This window comes from Paramormyrops kingsleyae, chromosome 18 (assembly GCF_048594095.1).
Source record: "Paramormyrops kingsleyae isolate MSU_618 chromosome 18, PKINGS_0.4, whole genome shotgun sequence".
Taxonomy (NCBI): domain Eukaryota; kingdom Metazoa; phylum Chordata; class Actinopteri; order Osteoglossiformes; family Mormyridae; genus Paramormyrops; species Paramormyrops kingsleyae.
Genome location: NC_132814.1, coordinates 24,189,132 through 24,208,700, shown reverse-complemented (window position 1 = coordinate 24,208,700; position 19,569 = coordinate 24,189,132). Strand labels below are relative to the sequence as shown.

The 19,569-nt window shown below is 39.9% G+C and overlaps 1 protein-coding gene across 1 annotated transcript; it reads right to left on the bottom strand.

Moving 5' to 3' along the window:
• Nucleotides 1–3,257: 3,257 nt before the first annotated feature.
• LOC111855342 (cyclic nucleotide-gated cation channel-like) lies at nucleotides 3,258–11,680 on the bottom strand. The gene is made up of 7 exons (XM_023834269.2): nucleotides 11,344–11,680; nucleotides 9,191–9,305; nucleotides 7,505–7,591; nucleotides 6,079–6,243; nucleotides 5,789–5,896; nucleotides 5,497–5,603; nucleotides 3,258–4,716 (listed from the first exon to the last, which is right to left on the bottom strand). The coding sequence occupies exons 2-7, from the start codon at nucleotides 9,295–9,297 to the stop codon at nucleotides 3,269–3,271; spliced, it is 2,022 nt and encodes a 673-aa protein (XP_023690037.1). The 5' UTR covers nucleotides 9,298–9,305; nucleotides 11,344–11,680; the 3' UTR covers nucleotides 3,258–3,268.
• Between the last annotated feature and the right edge of the window lie 7,889 nt (nucleotides 11,681–19,569).

The window sequence follows — 19,569 nt, the reverse complement described above, 5'->3', positions numbered from 1 at the left end:
TGCCTGCTATCCGGACTGGAGCAGCCCATAGAATTTAAGGGGACTACATTTTGGTGATAATGGGTAATGAACTAAATACACAACCACATTCTAATCAGTATAATTAAAAGACTTCAGACAAAATTCTTTTAGAGGTGGTTTTGGTAACGCTTTACTTGATGCTGTCATCTATAATGCACTATACTGTAGATACTGTACCTTTATAATGCATAATAATGGATGGTATAAGAATTAATAAAGCATTACAGCATTTTCTATTGGCAGTGGTAAGGCATTATAGTTGATTATAATAGTTCATAAGCTCCAGTGAAGCTCTCATCTATAAAGCATTATACTGTAGATACCTTAATAATGCATTATAATGGTTGGTATAAGAATTAAGGATGCTTTGTACTGCATCATGAAAGTATCTATGCTACATTATAGAAAAAAGTTCCATAAAGCATTCATAATAAACATGGCTATAATGTGTTATGCCTTTTTATAAATACTTATAGCCATATTTATAATGCTTTATGAATGCATTATAATGTGTTATGAATGTGTCCATAGATTCTTATAGGCATGGCATTCATAGAAAGGGTTACCGTGTTTTTTTATTGTCACGATGTGTCAGCCAACATATCCATACATGTACAGTGTATGCTTATATGAACAACAAGGGTAACACTGTAAATATGAGACAGAACGATTTTGCAAAAGCAGAACACTTAAGATATAACGTCCCTCCTTTAGTTCATGCCAAATTATACCGACTGAGGAAAATAACCATATATCTGTTTCATATATGTCCCTTTTCTTTGGCAATAGCAAACAATATATTTCTGTGTTATAAATTCCATTGCAATGCAGTTATACAGCTTATACCTCAGTTATATAACTTTATACAAATTTATTGGTACAGAAACGATACAGATAATGAAGTGAATCATCTGAATACAGATGAAAAAGGAAGCAGATGATTCAACACACTAGATATATAATTACTCATTTCTGGAACAATTTCAGCCAATATTAGTATTATTAATTATTATTACAATTTCAGCCAATATTATTATTAAACTTCAACTAAAAAATGAAGGAGGTAAATAATTCTCTTATGAGGTTTCCTGTTTTTAAATAAAATGTGCACAAAAATAATGAAGAAGGAAAACTGTGAAGAAGTATGACGTAAAGTTGATCAACAGTTTTACAAGTTTTACACAACATCAGTATTTCACATCCGCTAGCTTTTTTTTTTACTTCAACGTTACTTATGCTTAGACTGACTAAAAACTTAATTTCAAAGTTTGAAACCTTTATTATAGAAATAAAAGAACTACAAAAGTGAATAAATATTAACAAATAAATAATAAAAAGCATCTGTATTATTCATCTCATTATGATTTTTATAGATGTTCTTCTTCATTTACTATAGCTCCATAAAGATGCAACTGACAGTCAGATGGATGGACCCCCCAGGCTTGTTCTCATCTGTATATGTGTCTGTGCGTCACAGAGAGCAAAACTGGGAAGGGAAGAAGAGAAATTCCACACAGGGATTAATAAATTATCACTATTTGTCAGGATCAATGTATGCCCTGCCTTGTTTGTCATTGCCCTGTTTGGCCAGCAGGTGTCACTGGCTGCCCCATTTGTAGTGTTTGAGTCCTAAGTTTTTAGTGATTATGACCCTCACCTGTGGTTTCTTACTCCTAGTCCCTAGTGTTTGGTTAATCATCTATGGCCCACACCTGTTTCTTGTCTAGTCCTAGTTACCAATGTATATATGTGTCTGCCTTCCCTCTGTTCCTTAGTTGGTCATTGTATGTTACCTGCCAGTGTCTCTGTGATTGTAAATATTTTTATTGTGGTCTTTGTTTCTCCTCAGGTAACCAACCTGCCTTTATTTTGACCCTTTGTGGTTCATTTTTCTGTGTGCTGGAGTTCTGTTATAATAAAGTACCCATTTATTTTAAGCTGCACTGTGAACCATACCACAGTATCATACTATTCATCTGTGTAGGACCATACGCACCACCTGAACAATGTAGCCCTGATCAAATGCCCATCTAAGAGAGAGAGGTATTTAGGTAGATTGTAGCCTACTGCAAAAGCGCTGTGAGGATTCTGTTTATGTGCAAGCTTCGAAGACAACCATAATGGATCACAGTAATAACTTCCTGTTAAAAAACACATAGCAATCCATTACCCATAGGATTACAGGAGTCAATACAAGAATTATTCAAATGTTTAAATTCAGTGGTGATACATATAGCAGACTATTCTCTTTTCACAGGTGTCTTCAATCATATAATCACTCATTTAGAAAAGTTTTCACTGCTGTCTTGTGTCACTGGGTAACACACGGAATATAGAAACAGAAAGGAAACCAGAGTTGTCTGAGGAGGTTAGAGAGAAGATCCTTAACTAAGCATGGCCACAAGGCCATTTCTAAAGAGATTTAAGCTTCTTATAACGGTTCCAAAGGAAAGTATTAAAAGGATGTAAACTGATTTCCACGCTCAAGGTGCAACAGTTTCAAGTCTCACCATCTTTCACTGTCTGAATGAAAATGGCCTCCACAGTAAAAGACCTGCAAAGACCTCACTTCTATCGCAAACAAAAAATTAAAGTGGAGATTTCTAAACAGTATGTTGACAAGCCACAGTCCTTCTGGGAAAATGTCCTTCGGACAGCTTAAATAAAACTGAAGTATTTTCGTACATCACTCCACTCCATGAACAGCAAATTTTCATGATGGAGGGGTTTGTGCGCCTCTGTGATCCTTGGAGCTACGTTGTGGGGACAATTGCCCCTGGTAGGGTCTCTCAAGGCAAATTGGTCCTAGGTGAGCGGCCAGACTAAGTGTGATTCACATAGACCTCCGTGATGAAGGATAATAAGGACCATGTGACCCCGCCTAGATTGGGCAGATCGGGGTGTTTGTCAATCAGATTTTGTGAAAAAGTGTATCTAAGAACAAAAATTTGCTTCAGTACAGCCCATCAGAAATTAAGACTTAAACCTCTGATCCATACATTTTCATTATTTGATAACTTGGACAAAACTAAATTAAGATGAAAAACATAAAATGATTCTACTAAAAATGCATTGTCTCAAAATTCCTCATCAATGTAACATGAAATGAAGAAGAAAAGTACAGTTACAGTGTATTGTTTGTGAAGGAAGCATACCATTTGTAGGTTTACATTTGAGTTTATTTATGTACAAAATTTGAAGAAATATTTCCTGCATATACAAAGGAATTCTGTATAACTGAGGCCATCTAAGGGCCATTTCCATTACCTTCAGCTACTTCATCTTTGACCAGTTCTTTATCTGTCACGTTGTCATTGAGGATAATGTCCCCCTCTCTGTCTGAAATGAAGCAAGAGCCTTTGTTACAGAGCTGCCGTTCCAGCACAGTAATACGCTGCTTGAGTTGCTGCTGCGTGGCTGTGTACTCATTCAACAGCTGTGCAAAGCGTGTCTGTAGCGAGTCCAGGGAATTCTGCAGCAGCTCCACCTTCTCCTCAACATCCTCCCCTGTTGGCTTCCTTGCAGCATTCTCATCCAACAGCCCCTCTTTCAACAGAATTTCTCGACCGCGGTCCTCCAGCATCTTCTTGGCATCAGGGTACTCGGCCACCGCCTCCATCAGATCATCCTTGGACAGGCAGAATAGGTCAGAGTAGCCAATGCTGCGGATGTTGGCAGTCCGACGATTGCCCATCTTGCTACCCTGTATGTTTAGAATGCTGATCTCCCCAAAACAGCTGCCGGCAGTCAGTAGGGCAAACTGCGTCACCCCGTCATCTGACACGACTGCTAAGCGACCCTCTTTTATGATGTACATCTCTTTTCCAATGTCACCCTTTCGGCAGATGTAGTCACCGGGGCTAAAGACCTGTGGTCTCAACTTGAGGACTAATTCCACAAGTAGTCCGGCTTCACAGTCTTGGAAAATGCGCACTTTTTTCAGTGTCTCCAAGTGCACATTTATGGCGATTTCTGCCTGCAGCTTGTTTGGGAGGTTCTTCAGCACCTCCGCCTCATCCACGGCTTTCTTGTTAGTCCACAGGTAATCAAACCACTTGATGACACGTGCCTCCAGATCTTTGCTGACCTTTCGGAATTGCATGTAATGCTTGATGGCATCGATGCGAGCCTGAAACTCTGCCCGTGTGGCATTCATGTTGGAGATCATGGAACCCACGTTACCTACAATGGTGGCAAAGATCAGTACGCCAACTAAAAAATCGAAGACCACAAATAGATACTCCTCATCCCTGGCTGGTGGTGGCATGTCCCCAATTGTAGTGAGAGTAACAGTGGACCAATACAAGCAGAATATATAGCTAAGAGACAGTGATTCTTCTGAGTTTGTGAGATTAGGATAAACCCAGTTGTCTGAGCCAAAACCCAGTGACTTAGAGATAGCATAGTAGATGCAGGCATTCCAGTGGATGATGACAAGGATGTAAAGAATCAGATTGCAGATGCGAAAGATATTGGGGTAATTAGTGCGCGTCTCAGTGCGGTCAAAAAACTCAAACATACGAGGAAAGCGCAGCAGTCGATTGAAACGCAGCTGAGGCGTGTGGATGCCAGTGGCAATGTAAGCAAGATCAGTTGGTAGAATTGACATCACATCTAGCTTGAAGTGCAGTGTGTGGATGTAGCTCTTTCTAAGTTTAGACAGGTCTTTCACCAACAGGCCCTGTTCCAGAAACCCTGCGGGAGAATCAGTACAAGGTTCAGTTGTGCTGAAAGTATCACTTTTGTTGAAATAGTTATTAGGTTAACAAAATTCAGTAAAACAGTGAAGTAGGCCTGGGTGATGTCATATCGATATAATATCGCACATGTGCAATAATCACTAGGGCTTCAGATGACGTGCAAACCATTTGGCCGGACCCCAGATTTTCGATACTACACGGACGTTTACTTACACAAACAATTTGGTAAGCAGAATAGTAGTGCACCTAATTAGGAATATTGGTAATCTGTAAAAATTTGCCATACACTTATATTCAATAAACCTTTTGGACTTTAAACCGCCACACCACCGATTTATTTTTACCTTGTTAATCCACAATATCTTCTCTTTTAAAAGATATCACACTGACGTATACCAAAGCATATAGTGTACCAAAGCAGTATTATGTGGTCTGCTCCATTAAACAAATTTAATAAACATAAACATACACCAAGTTTATACCAATTACTAACTTTTGGGTGTCACAAAACGCATTTCATTGATATTTTAGCAGTACTACTAATCTGCTTAACAAACTGTGAGTGTAAATAAACATCCATATGGAACCAAAACAGGGACATACTGCCAAATGTTTCACCCGTCGTCTGAAGTCCTGGTGATTATTGTGCATGTGTAATATAATACCAATATGATATCGCCCAGTCCTACAATGAAGTATATGGCACTAGCAAAATTATTAGAAATATGGTATATGGAAGGTAAGGCTTGTGTAGAATTCTTGCTAATGTGCTAACCTGTGCGTAATCGAACACAGGTGTCCAGGATGTATACAACATCTGAAAGGTAATCCAGCACCAGCCACAGAATATAGCAATCTGTCTGAAGGGCATCAAAGCAGGCCCTGTAAGATGCAAAGTCAAAAGTATTTCCTCTGCCTGTAGAATAGCACAGGATCCTTCAGGATGTGTATCAAACACACATACACACACAAAAATCATGCAACATGAATAAAACAAGACAATCACATTTCTAATGTAATATCATGGCATGCAGTTATAGAATGAACAGAACAGCCCATTACCATACCTTGCCACGAGAAGGACCCAGTTGTAGAGGACAGCTGAGGCAATAACAAAGAGCCAATAGTAGTATCCATCATCAGCGGGCGCCACAACAAATGTGACGATCTTGCTCCTGTGATATACAACAATCCACTGAAACAAGTACATTGTGATACACCTTCATTAAAAACTAAAGATGAAATAGCTAAGCAACATGGTGCATCAATAAAAATGGCTAGCATGGTTAGACTTCTGTTGTGACTCAATGCCTAGAAAGGGGAAGCATTTTGTAAGCAGTGGATGCTGTCAGCATACAGAATATTCCATTTGCTGTCTGTGTCATTGGCCTGGCTGTTGCGACTAGGGGCGGTCCTTATCTCCGGCCCACGGAACCTCTCCAGAAACGAATCGGGCCTTTGTTCTTCCTCCAGCAGGCTCTTGTGGGCCCACTCCCTCAAAATCACCACAAGGCTTACCAATCTGTAAGACACATATGTTTCGGGATTTGTTACATTTAAAAAAAAAAAACTTTTTCACCTACAGGTGACAGGACAAATTTGCATTGTAATATACATTTTACAAGTTATTATCATTAATTTGTATTAATCACCATTAATCAGTGATCCCAATGACACATTTATATGCAGAAGATATAGGTTATTAGGTAAATACAATATAGCCAAATGTTGTAACATCTTGGGAAAAATCTATTTAGCTAAACCAGCCCTCAAAAAAGATAAAAACAATTATATAAAACAGGCAGATTAAATATTTTCTATCTAATTGGACAGAAGCTTATTGATTCTTAACAGTATCAATGATTGGGTGTGTCGAAGAAATTTATGACACTAAGACGGATGCCTTTGTATGTGACTTTGCTTTATGATTGAGCTCAAGGGAACAACCACTTCGCTGCCACCCTCGTGGTTATGCTCCAAAGACTTTCAGGTCAACATAACCTTTATAGGGGTACATTCACAGTTCGCGCCCCCTCCTCTGAACCAGATCAAACTGGTTAGGGTAGGGGCTGCACTTTGTAATACACATATGCCTTATGCAGACTGCATCTTTCAAACATGTATACTTCACGTGATCAGCATGCTGCAGACTTGGGGCACGTGAGGGGGCATCTATGCTTTTGCATGGCCTCTGTCTCTGTGGTGTCCCTGCCATGTCTGCTACATGCCCTCGATGCTCAGCCTTTGTCCCCCAGTCTGCATTTCTTGTCAATTCTAACATGTACCATGTTCCAAAACATGAGTGCAACACGTAGCTCAAACCTCAATTCTCTTTTAGCCTCGTGAGTGTCAGCTGTCTGTCACCCAGGCGTTCTTGCGATAATATATAAAAAATATATTCCAAAGCTGATTACATTAAAATATCTCTCCCTCTAGTCAGTATTTCTTTTACAGGTGACACAGTTTGTATATTATATAAAAACGCTCTGATAGAAAATGAGAAAGTAATTTGACATGGAAAGTATACAGTGCAGTCTTTATAAATTGGTAATAAATAGACTTTTTATGTTTTCGTTCAGGCTAGCAGACCGTTATGGGGGTCCAAGTATTATTCATGAATGTTCACATTCGAGGATCATCCACACTTAACCCTCACAAATGTTAACAGATTACTGTATACATTTTTAATTTTAAAAGTTTATATATGTATTTTCAGTTCCTCGTGAGATTCAGTTTTTATTTTGCGTCCTGTTTAGTGAGCCTAATATAACTGGCTATCTCACCGTGACAAGGCCCTTCTGCCACCTTGAGGTTCTATGGTGGCCATGCGCTGAAGCTCCGAAGATGTGTCATCGCACACTGAATGCAACCTAAGAACAAGAAAATTAATTAATGTACTAATAGCTAATGGATATAATATAGGAGTATATAGTCCCAACAGCAGGGTAACAGTAAAAGATGATTGTATCCAGGGTCACTGTAAGGGGGGGGGGGGGGGGGGGGTGTATGGTATGCTTTCATGGGGCCCAAAATCTCTAGATATGCCTCTGTTTGTATCATACCTGTTCCACACCTAAGGTTCATTATTAGCTAATATGAACATTGATACTTTTTAGACAACATATTTTGCATATTTGCATCCCAGAATACCAAGCACAGTGCCCTCCGTAATGTTTGGGACAAAGACACATTTCCCTTGATTTATCCCTCTGCTGCACAGTTTAAAACGTCAGATGTGATCCAAGCACACATTCCGGACTTTAATATAAAGTTATTTGCATACATTTCATGCCGAAATGTTACATCATGTTGAAATTACAACCCTTTTTATCCATAGCCCCCCCCCCCCCCATTTCAGGACACCGTAATGTTTGGGACATAGCAATGGTGTGTATATTAAAGCAGTCATGTTTAGTACTTCGTACTTGAAGTCTGTGGTTCAAAGACATCACCAGATATTCCTGGGAGATGCTCTGCCAAGCCTCTACTGCAGCCACCTTCAGCTCCTGCTTGTTTTGGGGGCCTGTCTCTTTAAGTTTCCTTTTCAGCATATGGAAGACACAGAACTCCCATGTTGCCTTGGCAATATGTTTGGGATTATTATATTACAGGATGAAGCGCCATCCAGTGAGTTTGGAGGCATTTAGTGGAACTTGAGCAGATAAGATCTTTCTACACACCTCAGAATTCATTGTGCCACTGCCGTCACCAGTTACATCATCATTGAAGATAATTGTACCAGTACCAGTGACAGCCAAACTTGCCCAAGCCATAGCACCCCCACCACCAAATGGGCTGGTATGCTTTGGATCTTTGCCAGTTCCTTTTCGTCTCCACGCTTTCCTCTTGCTATCACTCTGATACAAGTTAATCTTGGTCTCGTCTGTCCATAAGACCTTTTCTCAAAATTCTGCAGGATCTTTTAAGTACTTTTTCCCAAACTGTAATCTTGCCATCCTGTTTTTGTGGTTAACTATTAGTTTGCATCTTGCAGTGTAGCCTCTCTATTTCTGTTCATGAAGTCTTTTGTGGAGAGTAGTCTCTCACAAAAACACACCTACTGTACCCCCTGAAGACTGTTTCTGATCTGTTGGACAGCCATTTGGAGATTTTTCTTTACTCATGTCGAATAATGGCAAATGGTATAAGTAAGCCAAGGTATCTTATCCCTGCACTAAGGAACCAATGAAACACACCTGAGAAATTACAAACACCTGTGAAGCCAAATGTCCCAAACATTATGGTGCCCTGAAATGAGGGGGTTTATGTATAAAAACTGTTGTAACTTCTACCCGGTGAATCCAAAAGCTACGCAAATAACTTTAAATTAAAGCCTGGAATGTGCACTTTAATCACATCTTGTTTGATTTGAATTTTTAAACTGTGGAGCAGAGTGGTAAATCAATCAAAAATATGTCTTTGTTCCAAACATTATGGAGGACACTATACTTAATACATTATACTCTCACCGGCTGATGGTGCTGTCTGGTCTCTCTGTCTCATCCTTTAACTGTGTCTTCACTGACAGTTGATGAGATGAAAGGACTTTTTCCTCTACAGGCCCCTGGCCAGTCATCCTTTGCCCTACAAAATTAAGCCACAGAGAATGATATAATAGGAATGAGCTAGAAGCATGGAATTCAGTTACTGTTAACATCATCATCATCATCATCATCATCATCATCATCATCATTTTCCTATGAAATATGATATACTATATATTATACAATTTATCGGTCCACTGGTTCAGCGCAAGGGTAAATTGCAATGACTGATTAAACACTAATCAGTGAATGATTGTCAAAACATTAACTCAGTTGTATGCAGCTCAGCCATGTTCTGAGTATTGTGATCTGGATGCATGTTCTGATAAGAAATTGTAAATAAATAACAATCTATCTTCCATAACAGGGTCAAGTACAATAGCAAGGTGAGCCTTGAGTCTAACCCCAGGAGGACCAGGGCACAAAGCAGGGGACACCCTGTACGAGACGTCAGGCCACCAGTCAATCACTGCTAACGGCAAAACATTACAAATAACAGCAAAACATTACAAAAATCAGATGTATTATTGTGGTGGGGGGTGTAGATAATGAATATTACAGGCTCAACAGTCCTTGAGGGTGCAGAATGTTTTTGATGCAGCAGACCCACATGAAGAGGGCAAAAAGCGTATTGAAAACAGCTATTTAAAAATGAATGTTACTATCTAGCTACTATCAGCTTAATACTAGCAGTGGCACAACCAGGGATGCCAATGATTTACACGACACTCAGGGACGCGCACTAACCACACACATTGCCAGAGATGCCAGTTCTCACGCATCAGGCACGCTTTTTGCCTCACGCTCATGCAGGAAATCTTACAGTAAATCTATATTACGGTAAATCAACACACTTGTTACAAAATATCATATTTGGCACCATCTATTCCCTTTTTTGTCTAGACCCCAAATATAAGACGACACCACTTTTTCAGACATATTTTGAGGGGAAAAAAAAAAAGAAGTTATATTCGTCTTATATTTTGGCCAATTTGGTACTTCATGGGGATCCAGGACCTGGATTGGAAATGTTTGCTTTATAGTTTAATGCTCATGATCTCCATCCTCCATCTAACCAAAGTGCATTAGACAGCCGATAAATCTGCAGAAAGCCATGAGGGAGGGGCCTACCAACAGCCCTGAGTGGGGGGGCTTCCCGGCTAAGTCATTGCTGTGGAGACAACCTTGCCATCCATAGCAACTACTGGTGTTTCAACAGTGATGACTGCTCCTTTCCAAGAGTGAGAGGGGGAATAGGCAGTAGAGAAGAAGAATAAAATAAGAGAAAATTTGCAGTAAAAAACAGAAGAATCCTGTGACTGACTTTGTGGTGCTGTGTTGTCCACCACGGACCACATTACTGCTTAGACAAAGATTAATTTTTTTGCTTAAATACTCACTCTTGCTGTGTGTGCATAAGCAATCCATTAACAGATGACAGTTAAATGCAAAGCACAAGGTATTCAAACCAAACCATCATGAGGTTAAATTAAGAGATTTTGTTATACAGCAATTAGCCGATAAAGCGAAACACTATTGTCTAGTTGTAGATTTTTCTGACTGTATGCCATTTGTATTTCATCAGAATGTGATATGCAGTAGATAGGACACTGATTACAGACAGCAGAGACAGCTAATGAGCCTATTTAGAGATGAACTGAACAGTCTTTTACTAATTGGCAGATCATTTGGGGATGCACCTGCTTCAGTCACAGTGGTCTCTATGCGATTTTTCACTGTAAATTATATCTGGTAACCCATATGCAACATTATTACAGAATATCATCTTGTATAACGAAGAAAACTATTGTACGCAATAGGAAGAGTACAAACTGATAGCTCCAGTAGTTGCAATGCAGTCAATTTGCTTACATGAAGACTATGGTGTTTCAACCTACTTGTCTTTTTATCGTAATTAAACACACATAGTACTGGGAACTTAAGTGTATTGAGGCAAGGAATATGTAGTGGTATTGGTGTAGTGCTGCTGGTATTTATGTAAGACAATGAAAATACACACTGCTTATGACGTAAAATTAGTGTCATATAATTTTAAAAGAAATTATTCTTGTACTTACCTTAAGACTTGTTTCCACTTCTTATCTAGTCAGTCCAAAGAATTGCTGTCAGCCATCCTGACTGTAAAGTAATCCTTCGTAGCAATTCTTTCCATTGTCAGCAGAATTTGTATCTTTTCCTTCTGTATCACTCAGTTTCGAACTAAGAGCTGTTTGTCTGCCTTTGCTTTAGTAAATCTATCAGTTGGTGAACCAGCTACCGTTGGCTTCCAATACTGCGTATTTAGTGAGGAGGAGTGATGCAAACTAAGGGGAGGAAAAAGAAGGTGTGATGTTTTAAGAGCCAATGGGAGGTGATTAACATGCCAGCGCAACCCTCGTCTGCCTTTGTAATACTGTTTCTACCCAGACAAGAAGATGGGATGGTTCTCCTACCTCTTTTTCCCTCCACCTCATCCACTGTAGATGTTAGAAGCATTTAAAGAAGACCTAGATGTCTTTGTGCATTCTTAAATGCAATTCTTTCAAACATGCTAAGAAAAAACACTCCTCATTTGCCTAAAACCAGCATTAATTAATTTAATTAATTAATTATTAAAAACAACTGCATCAAATTTTGTATATTGTGCTGAACACACAAAACACCAAAAGCCCACTCATGGATACACAGCATCCTTGCTCTTGTATCTTCTGTCCTCTTGACTAAGCTCTATGAGAGACCATAACATTTTTCTCCAAGGAACATTCCTCAGACACAATGACAAGATGGTTTGAGCATAAGCATACTGAAGCCACACCAGGATTATGGTAACTGTTTCTTTTCTCTCTCTCTCTCTCTGATAAACCATCAAATGACTTCTCCCTCTCCATATTTTCAACAATGGGTAGCAACCCAGTGCCTACCAAAGGACACCAAGGAGACAGAGGAGATGTTATTTGTTGTGTCCCTGGAGCCACCATCTTGTCTCCCTTTACAGGCTCCAGCATCCACTCAAAAAGAAAAGCACCCCTAGAGCCAGCTAGAACTCCTCAGGGCTTCTGTAGGTACAAGCTAAAACAGACAAAACAAGAGAACACACTGCAGTAGAGAAAAAGACAAGGAAACTATGCAGAAGCGTGTCAGTCACATTAGTTTGCTGCTGTATTTGTCTACACTTACCAATATGACTTTAATTACACAAATTATTTGATACGCCTTTGATACTTTCTCAAACCCAAACACCTTACAAACTGCATAAGAGAAAATGACAAAATGCAAAATTCTATACTATCACAACCATAGCAGTTAACTTGAACATATGATCTATGGCAAGAAGTGTAATATTGAGGAACGGGGATAGAACTCCTAATTAATTTTAATATACATATATCCCATTGTCAATCATGACTGAAACCCTTAAAACTATTATTTTAAACAATTAAAGACTTTATTGGTTTGCAATTTTTCATCTGATTTGACGGTTCTCCAAACTAAGTTCAACGCTCCCAAATCAGACTTGTTACTTTCAGGAAGCCTGGCAATGAATTTGGCTGGTTGCTATGGCTGGACAGTCGCTTTGCAGGAGATGTCAGAAAAAGATCACAGTCCACCTGGAAACGTGCAGTGCATGCAGTGCTCATCAGCTGTAGTGTAATGGAACCCTCCTTATCCGTCGTATATTGCATTCCACGGTTTCAATTCCCTACGATCAACCTCTGTCCAAATATTATTGAATGGAAAATTCCAGAAATAAACAATTAATAGGTTTTAAATTGCGAGACCACATTCACATAACTTCTATGACAGTATATTGTTATCTCTTGTCATCTCTTATTGTGCCTAATTTATAATTTGAATAGGTATGAATAGGACCAGAGGTTACAGAAAATAGATGGATATATACTGTATATAGGGAAAAATATGACATTAAAACCATTGACAAGTGAAGTGAATAGCATTGATTATCTCATTACAATGGCACCTGTCTAGGGTGCCAATATATATTAGGCAAATGAACAGTCAGGTCTTGAAGTTGATGTGTTGGAAGCAGGAAAAATGGGCAAGTGTAAGTATCTAAGCGACTTTGATAAAAGCCAAATTGTGATGGCTAGATGACTGGATCAGAGCATCTCCAAAATGTTAGGTCTTGTGGGGTGTTCCTGGTGTGTAATGGTCAATAACTGCCAAAAGCGGTTCCAGGAAGGCCAACCAGTGAACCTCCTTCTGCTCTCCATGCTCTGGTACAGAGTAACAGGGCATCCCATTCTTTACTAGGAAGTAGGTTTCTAGCAGTCAGCCCTGTGTACAGTGCGCCGCCTCCACCACCAGAACCGGACTCCAACAATACTTCAGCTGGTTGTGTGTCTTCTGTTTGCTGGCAAAATGACTGCCCATTGTAACTGTTATGTCAAACAATGGGTGGTGGCCAGCAGCAAGTTGTCTACCATGATGGGTTCAATCCCAGCTGACCTTCCGGAGGGTCACGGCACTCCCAGTGTCCTAGTAGGCGGATGCAGGCTCACCCTCTGCATGTGCCGTGGGGCACCGCTTTATGGGTTAGTGGATGCCCAAATTTCCATCCAGGTTTTAATGATGGACTGGCCCCCTGGATCGGTGAGCATGGGCTTATCAAGGTGGGTAGCACCTCGGCCGACCCTAGGGAGGGAGGTGTCTGGCTGTTCAGTCCGGATATCTCCACACGATAGATTCCTCCTCCCTAGAACTAGGGCGATGAGCCCAGGGTGTAAGCATTTTCCAGGTCCCCATCTTTCTTACCATGGTTGTCATGGAGGAAACCCCTATGACGTCCCACGGTGCTTCCTGTCCACGCCCTCAGAGAATCCCAAGAAGGGATGTTCCTTCGCCGCATGTCCCAGTTAGGAGCAGTTAGCTGCATACTCACTCTTTCAGCTGTGTTCCATTGGGGTTTAATGGTCTGTCTTACTTATTCATACGGTGTCATGTTTACCTTTGCCTGTCTGCTAGCCTGCCTGCCTGTGTCTTGACCCTATTTTCACTTTTTTGAATTTGTGTCTTGCTAACCCCTTTGAGTAACTACGGTAATCACCAGAACTCCTGCTTGTCTCCGGATTCTGAGTTTAGCCCTGACCCCTGACCCCTGACCCCTGGCATCATTACCAACTGTGTCTAGTCATATTTAATTGAGTCTGTGCATTTAAGTGCTTCCCAGTTAGTCTTTCCCCAGTCTTGAAATTGATGTCGTTATATTATTAGTGTTCTTTGTGTTCCTGATTGTGTTCATCCCTAATAAATCCCTCGTTCCCCGATTCCTCAGCTCCCTTCACCTGCTTGCCTGCCCCGCATCACGACAGAATGACAAGACTCGAAAAGAAGACACCTCGCCTGACCGAGGCTGAGTACCTTGTCGATGACAACAGCTCGGAAAAAGAAAAGGCAGAAGAACCGCGGAGAGATGGACTCTCCGAACCCTACTTGTCTTCTCGTGGCAGGGCGGGAGGCTTGCCTCCCGATTCTCGACCCAGCGGTATATCAGAGTGAGAACAAAGCCATGAGGTCCAGAGCATTGTCAGCAGACCTATGGACAGGACTGTAGCAAGACACAGATCTACAGAAGGATATAAGAACATTTCTACAGCATCAAAGGTGCCCCAGAGCACAGTAGCCTCTATGATTCTCAAAGGGAAGAGATCTGGAGCTACCAACACTCTTTCTAGATCTGGCCATCTGACCAAACTGAGTGATCAGGGATGAAGGATCTTGGTCAGTCAGGTAACCACTATGAATGAGATCCAGAGATCCTTTGCAGAGATGGGAGAACTGTACAGAAGGACAACCATCAATGCAACACTCCACCAATCAGATGGAAGCATTATCTCACTAAAATGCACATGACAGCTTGCTGGGAGTTTGCCAAACAGCATCTTAAGGACTCTCAGACTATGAACATAAGAACGAGAAATTTACAAAGGAAAGAAGGCCATTCGGCCCATCAAGCTCCTATGGGGAGAACTTAACTAATAGCTGAATGAGATTCTATGAGAATCAAAATCCTCTGGTCTGATGAAACAAAGACTGAACTATTTGGCCACACTTACCAACAACGAGTGTGGAGGTGACCAGGCACTGAGCATAACCCTGGCAGCCCTACAGTCAAACACGGCGGTGGAAGCATCACGCTGCAGGGATGTTTTGTTGCGACAGGGACTGAGAGACTAATCAGGATAGAGGGAAAGATGGATGCAGAAAAATATAGAGCAATCCTCAGTTTAAACCTTTTGCAGTGCTCTGGATCTTAGGCTGGGGTGAAGGTTTACATTCCAACAGGATAGCGACCCAAAGCAAACTGCTAAGAAAACAAAGGAAAGGCTTGAGGAAAACACTGTGAAAGTCCTGGAGTGCACCAGCAAGAGCCCAGACTTGAACCCAATAGAGCAGCTCTGGGACCTTCAGAGAACTGAAAATGGCTATGCACCAACACTGCCCATCCAACCTGGCCGAGCTTGAACGATTCTGCCAAGAAGAAGGTTGTGCAAAGCTTGTAGGAGCAGGAAGACTTGAAGCTGTCACTGCTGCCAAAAGTGCTTTAACGAAGTACTAAGTGAAGGGTCTGAATACTTATGTAAATGGGATATTTCAGTTTCCTTTTTTAGTAAATTAACAAAACACTCAAAACAGTTTTTTTGCTTTGTCATCGTGGAGTGTTGTGTGTGGACTGATTATGAAAAAAATGAATTTAATCCATTTTAAGATGAGTCTTAGATAACAAAATGAGGACAATTAAAACCTAGCTTCTGTCTAAATGAACATTAGAGTTGGGTTCTAAGGCTGCATTATTTTATCTAAAATCATGCCACAGTAATAAAAGTTGTATAAACATTTGTCCTGTTGTTGTTGCACCACAATTCACAAACCATTAAATGGGTTTAACAACAAGCCCAGGGATGTACAATATATGGACAAAAGCATTGGGATGCACCTTTTATTAATTGAATTCAGGTGTTTCATTCAGACTCATTGTCATAGGTGCATGAAATGATGCAGTGAGGTTTAATTACACATCAGTACTAAATACTGTACGGTTTTTTAAATTTTCCATTCCAGTCCAATTTATTTATTTAATAGCTCTTAAAGTACATTGAAATACTGAGAAATCAATACAAACAGTATCAGAATTACAGGCCCTGAACAAGGTAGGTGCAGGATTATAGGAGACTAGGGCTTTCACAGGTGAGTCTTGGACCCAAGCAAACACACTGAGAAAATTTAATGATGGTAAGATGGTAAGATTAAAAGAATATGGTATTGACTATATTTAAAATATAATTATTTCATTCACAGTCAAAGAGAAAGTGCTGATATGCTGTGTTGCCAGAGGAGAGAATCCAAAATGGGCAGATGGTTGCATGTTTACATGTAATGTTTATTCAAAAGTTCAGAAATAACTGCAGGAAAAACCCGAATACAACAAATGAAGAAATACCCAGGATTCTCTCTCCTGATGATAAATGCTGCTATGAAATACACATTATAATGTAAGATTAGCTAAAATTATTTCACTCAAACCTTGCACAAATCTGGGCTGCAACTTGTATAATACTACCTCAAATAATATTTATGGAACAGAGCTTTTAAATTTCAAAATCAGAATACCAACTGAATTCTAGTAACAGACTTCATATAACATTCTACCATGTGTATGTCTCAAAAGCAAATGACAATCTTCATTTAACCTAAATCATACATGAATGCTAACGCTGTTGAAATACAGCATATGTATACATATACAGTAACTTTTCACTATACACTATATGCATGTAAGCTATATACATGGTACATATATGCAATTTAACACATTAGCGAAAATTGGTTGTGAGACGCAAATTAAATCAGTACATCAAATAAACTTTGTTAATAGTCTTTATTTTTTAAAAACGTCTATGGGTATTCATACACTCACCTAAAGGATTATTAGGAACACCTGTTCAATTTCTCATTAATGCAATTATCTAATCAACCAATCACATGGCAGTTGCGTCAATGCATTTAGGGGTGTGGTCCTGGTCAAGACAATCTCCTGAACTCCAAACTGAATGTCAGAATGGGAAAGAAAGGTGATTTAAGCAATTTTGAGCGTGGCATGGTTGTTGGTGCCAGACGGGCCGGTCTGAATATTTCACAATCTGCTCAGTTACTGGGATTTTCACACACAACCATATCTAGGGTTTACAAAGAATGGCGTGCAAAGGGAAAAACATCCAGTATGCGGCAGTCCTGTGGGCGAAAATGCCTTGTTTATGCTAGAGGTCAGAGGAGAATGGGCCGACTGATTCAAGCTGATAGAAGAGCAACTTTGACTCAAATAACCACTCGTTACAACCGAGGTATGCAGCAAAGCATTTGTGAAGCCACAACACGCACAACCTTGAGGCGGATGGGCTACAACAGCAGAAGACCCCACCGGGTACCACTCATCTCCACTACAAATAGGAAAAAGAGGCTACAATTTGCACGAGCTCACCAAAATTGGACAGTTGAAGACTGGAAAAATGTTGCCTGGTCTGATGAATCTCGATTTCTGTTGAGACATTCAAATGGTAGAGTCAGAATTTGGCGTAAACAGAATGAGAACATGGATCCATCATGCCTTGTTACCACTGTGCAGGCTGGTGGTGGTGGTGTAATGGTGTGGGGGATGTTTTCTTGGCACACTTTAAGCCCCTTAGTGCCAATTGGGCATCGTTTAAATGCCACGGCCTACCTGAGCATTGTTTCTGACCATGTCCATCCCATTATGACCACCATGTACCCATCCTCTGATGGCTACTTTCAGCAGGATAATGCACCATGTCACAAAGCCCGAATCATTTCAAATTGGTTTCTTGAACATGACAATGAGTTCACTGTACTACGATGGCCCCCACAGTCACCAGATCTCAACCCAATAGAGCATCTTTGGGATGTGGTGGAACGGGAGCTTTGTGCCCTGGATGTGCGTCCCACAAATCTCCATCAACTGCAAGATGCTATCCTATCAATATGGGCCAACATTTCTAAAGAATGCTTTCAGCACCTTGTTGAATCAATGCCACGTAGAATTAAGGCAGTTCTGAAGGCGAAAGGGGGTCAAACACCGTATTAGTATGGTGTTCCTAATAATCCTTTAGGTGAGTGTATATGCATTCATATTACAGCTGTCACCTTCTACTCTGGACAATGGTTTACTTCATTAACCTATGGGAGGACTAAAATTCATTTTACAAAAAGGTTATAAGACATAATTGTGTCATATGCAGCATTTTCATATATTTTTTTGTAATGATCACAGAGATACTAACTGAAAAAACCCAAATACTTTACTTCTAAATAGACAGATTAGATAGATAGACGTTATTAATCCCCAGATGGAATTTTCCACCTGTTATTTCCACCATGACGATAGAATTAAAAATAATTATAAAAAGATTAGCATACGAATTAAAGTATTTGATCTGAGATGTCCATGCAAAAGAAATGACTGTTCCATAGCAGTATACAAGTGTATCATAATATGACTGTTCTATCTGTACCAAAAAAAGAACTGTAGTAATACTTATTACAACTGACATTCAAATACATTAAAACATATCAACTCTGGAAACCGATATATTGGGTGAGGTTAGGTTAAAAACAGATTCTGACATTTTTAGGGAGTGAGAATACCACGGTTACTTAATTTGTTCAACATTTGTCAGTTCCAAAGAATGCCTAATCCAAATTTCAAGACTGATTTTGAAATTATATAACTTAAAAACGATTTAGTTAAGTTCATGCTATTCATTTAGGGGTCTATTCTTCCATCAGGCACGCAAGTCAAAAAAGTGCTTAAAGAGTTATGCTCTTCTATGCGTACTCTTCCCTCGTCAGAGCAGTCACGCCCAACGTGTGAAACTTGAAAAAGATGGATGTCCATGCAACTTTAATTCATGCTAGAAAAGGGGATTATATTCTCATTTTGGCAACAAGCAAAATGTGGAATATGGCCCCTTATGTTTATGTTGTGAACCTAATTTAAATCGTCAGAAACCCTGTTTTTGTGAAAATGAAAGTATGGCAATAGCCTACTAAGCCTATAGTTGGTCATTCTCATGGACACGGGAATCCTCCTTGAATTTTGTGATGCACAACTGACATGACCTTATTGGTTAGGTATATTAAACTTATGTCATTCATAGCTCTGATTTAAAAACATATTTTTCCCAAATACGCACTACTATTGTAATTGTAAAATCAAATAAAACATCTAATTATGAGTTCCAATCTTTCAACTTTATTGGACATATACATTA

Excerpts from the sequence above, each read along its gene's own strand:
- LOC111855342 (XM_023834269.2), bottom strand. The coding sequence starts at position 9,297 with ATGACTGGCCAGGGGCCTGTAGAGGAAAAAGTCCTTTCATCTCATCAA. Across the intron at positions 5,897-6,078 it reads GACAGCAAATGGAATATTCT|GAGCAAGATCGTCACATTTG; the intron begins GTATGCTGACAG and ends TGTATATCACAG. Across the intron at positions 5,604-5,788 it reads TGGGTCCTTCTCGTGGCAAG|GGCCTGCTTTGATGCCCTTC; the intron begins GTATGGTAATGG and ends TGCATCTTACAG.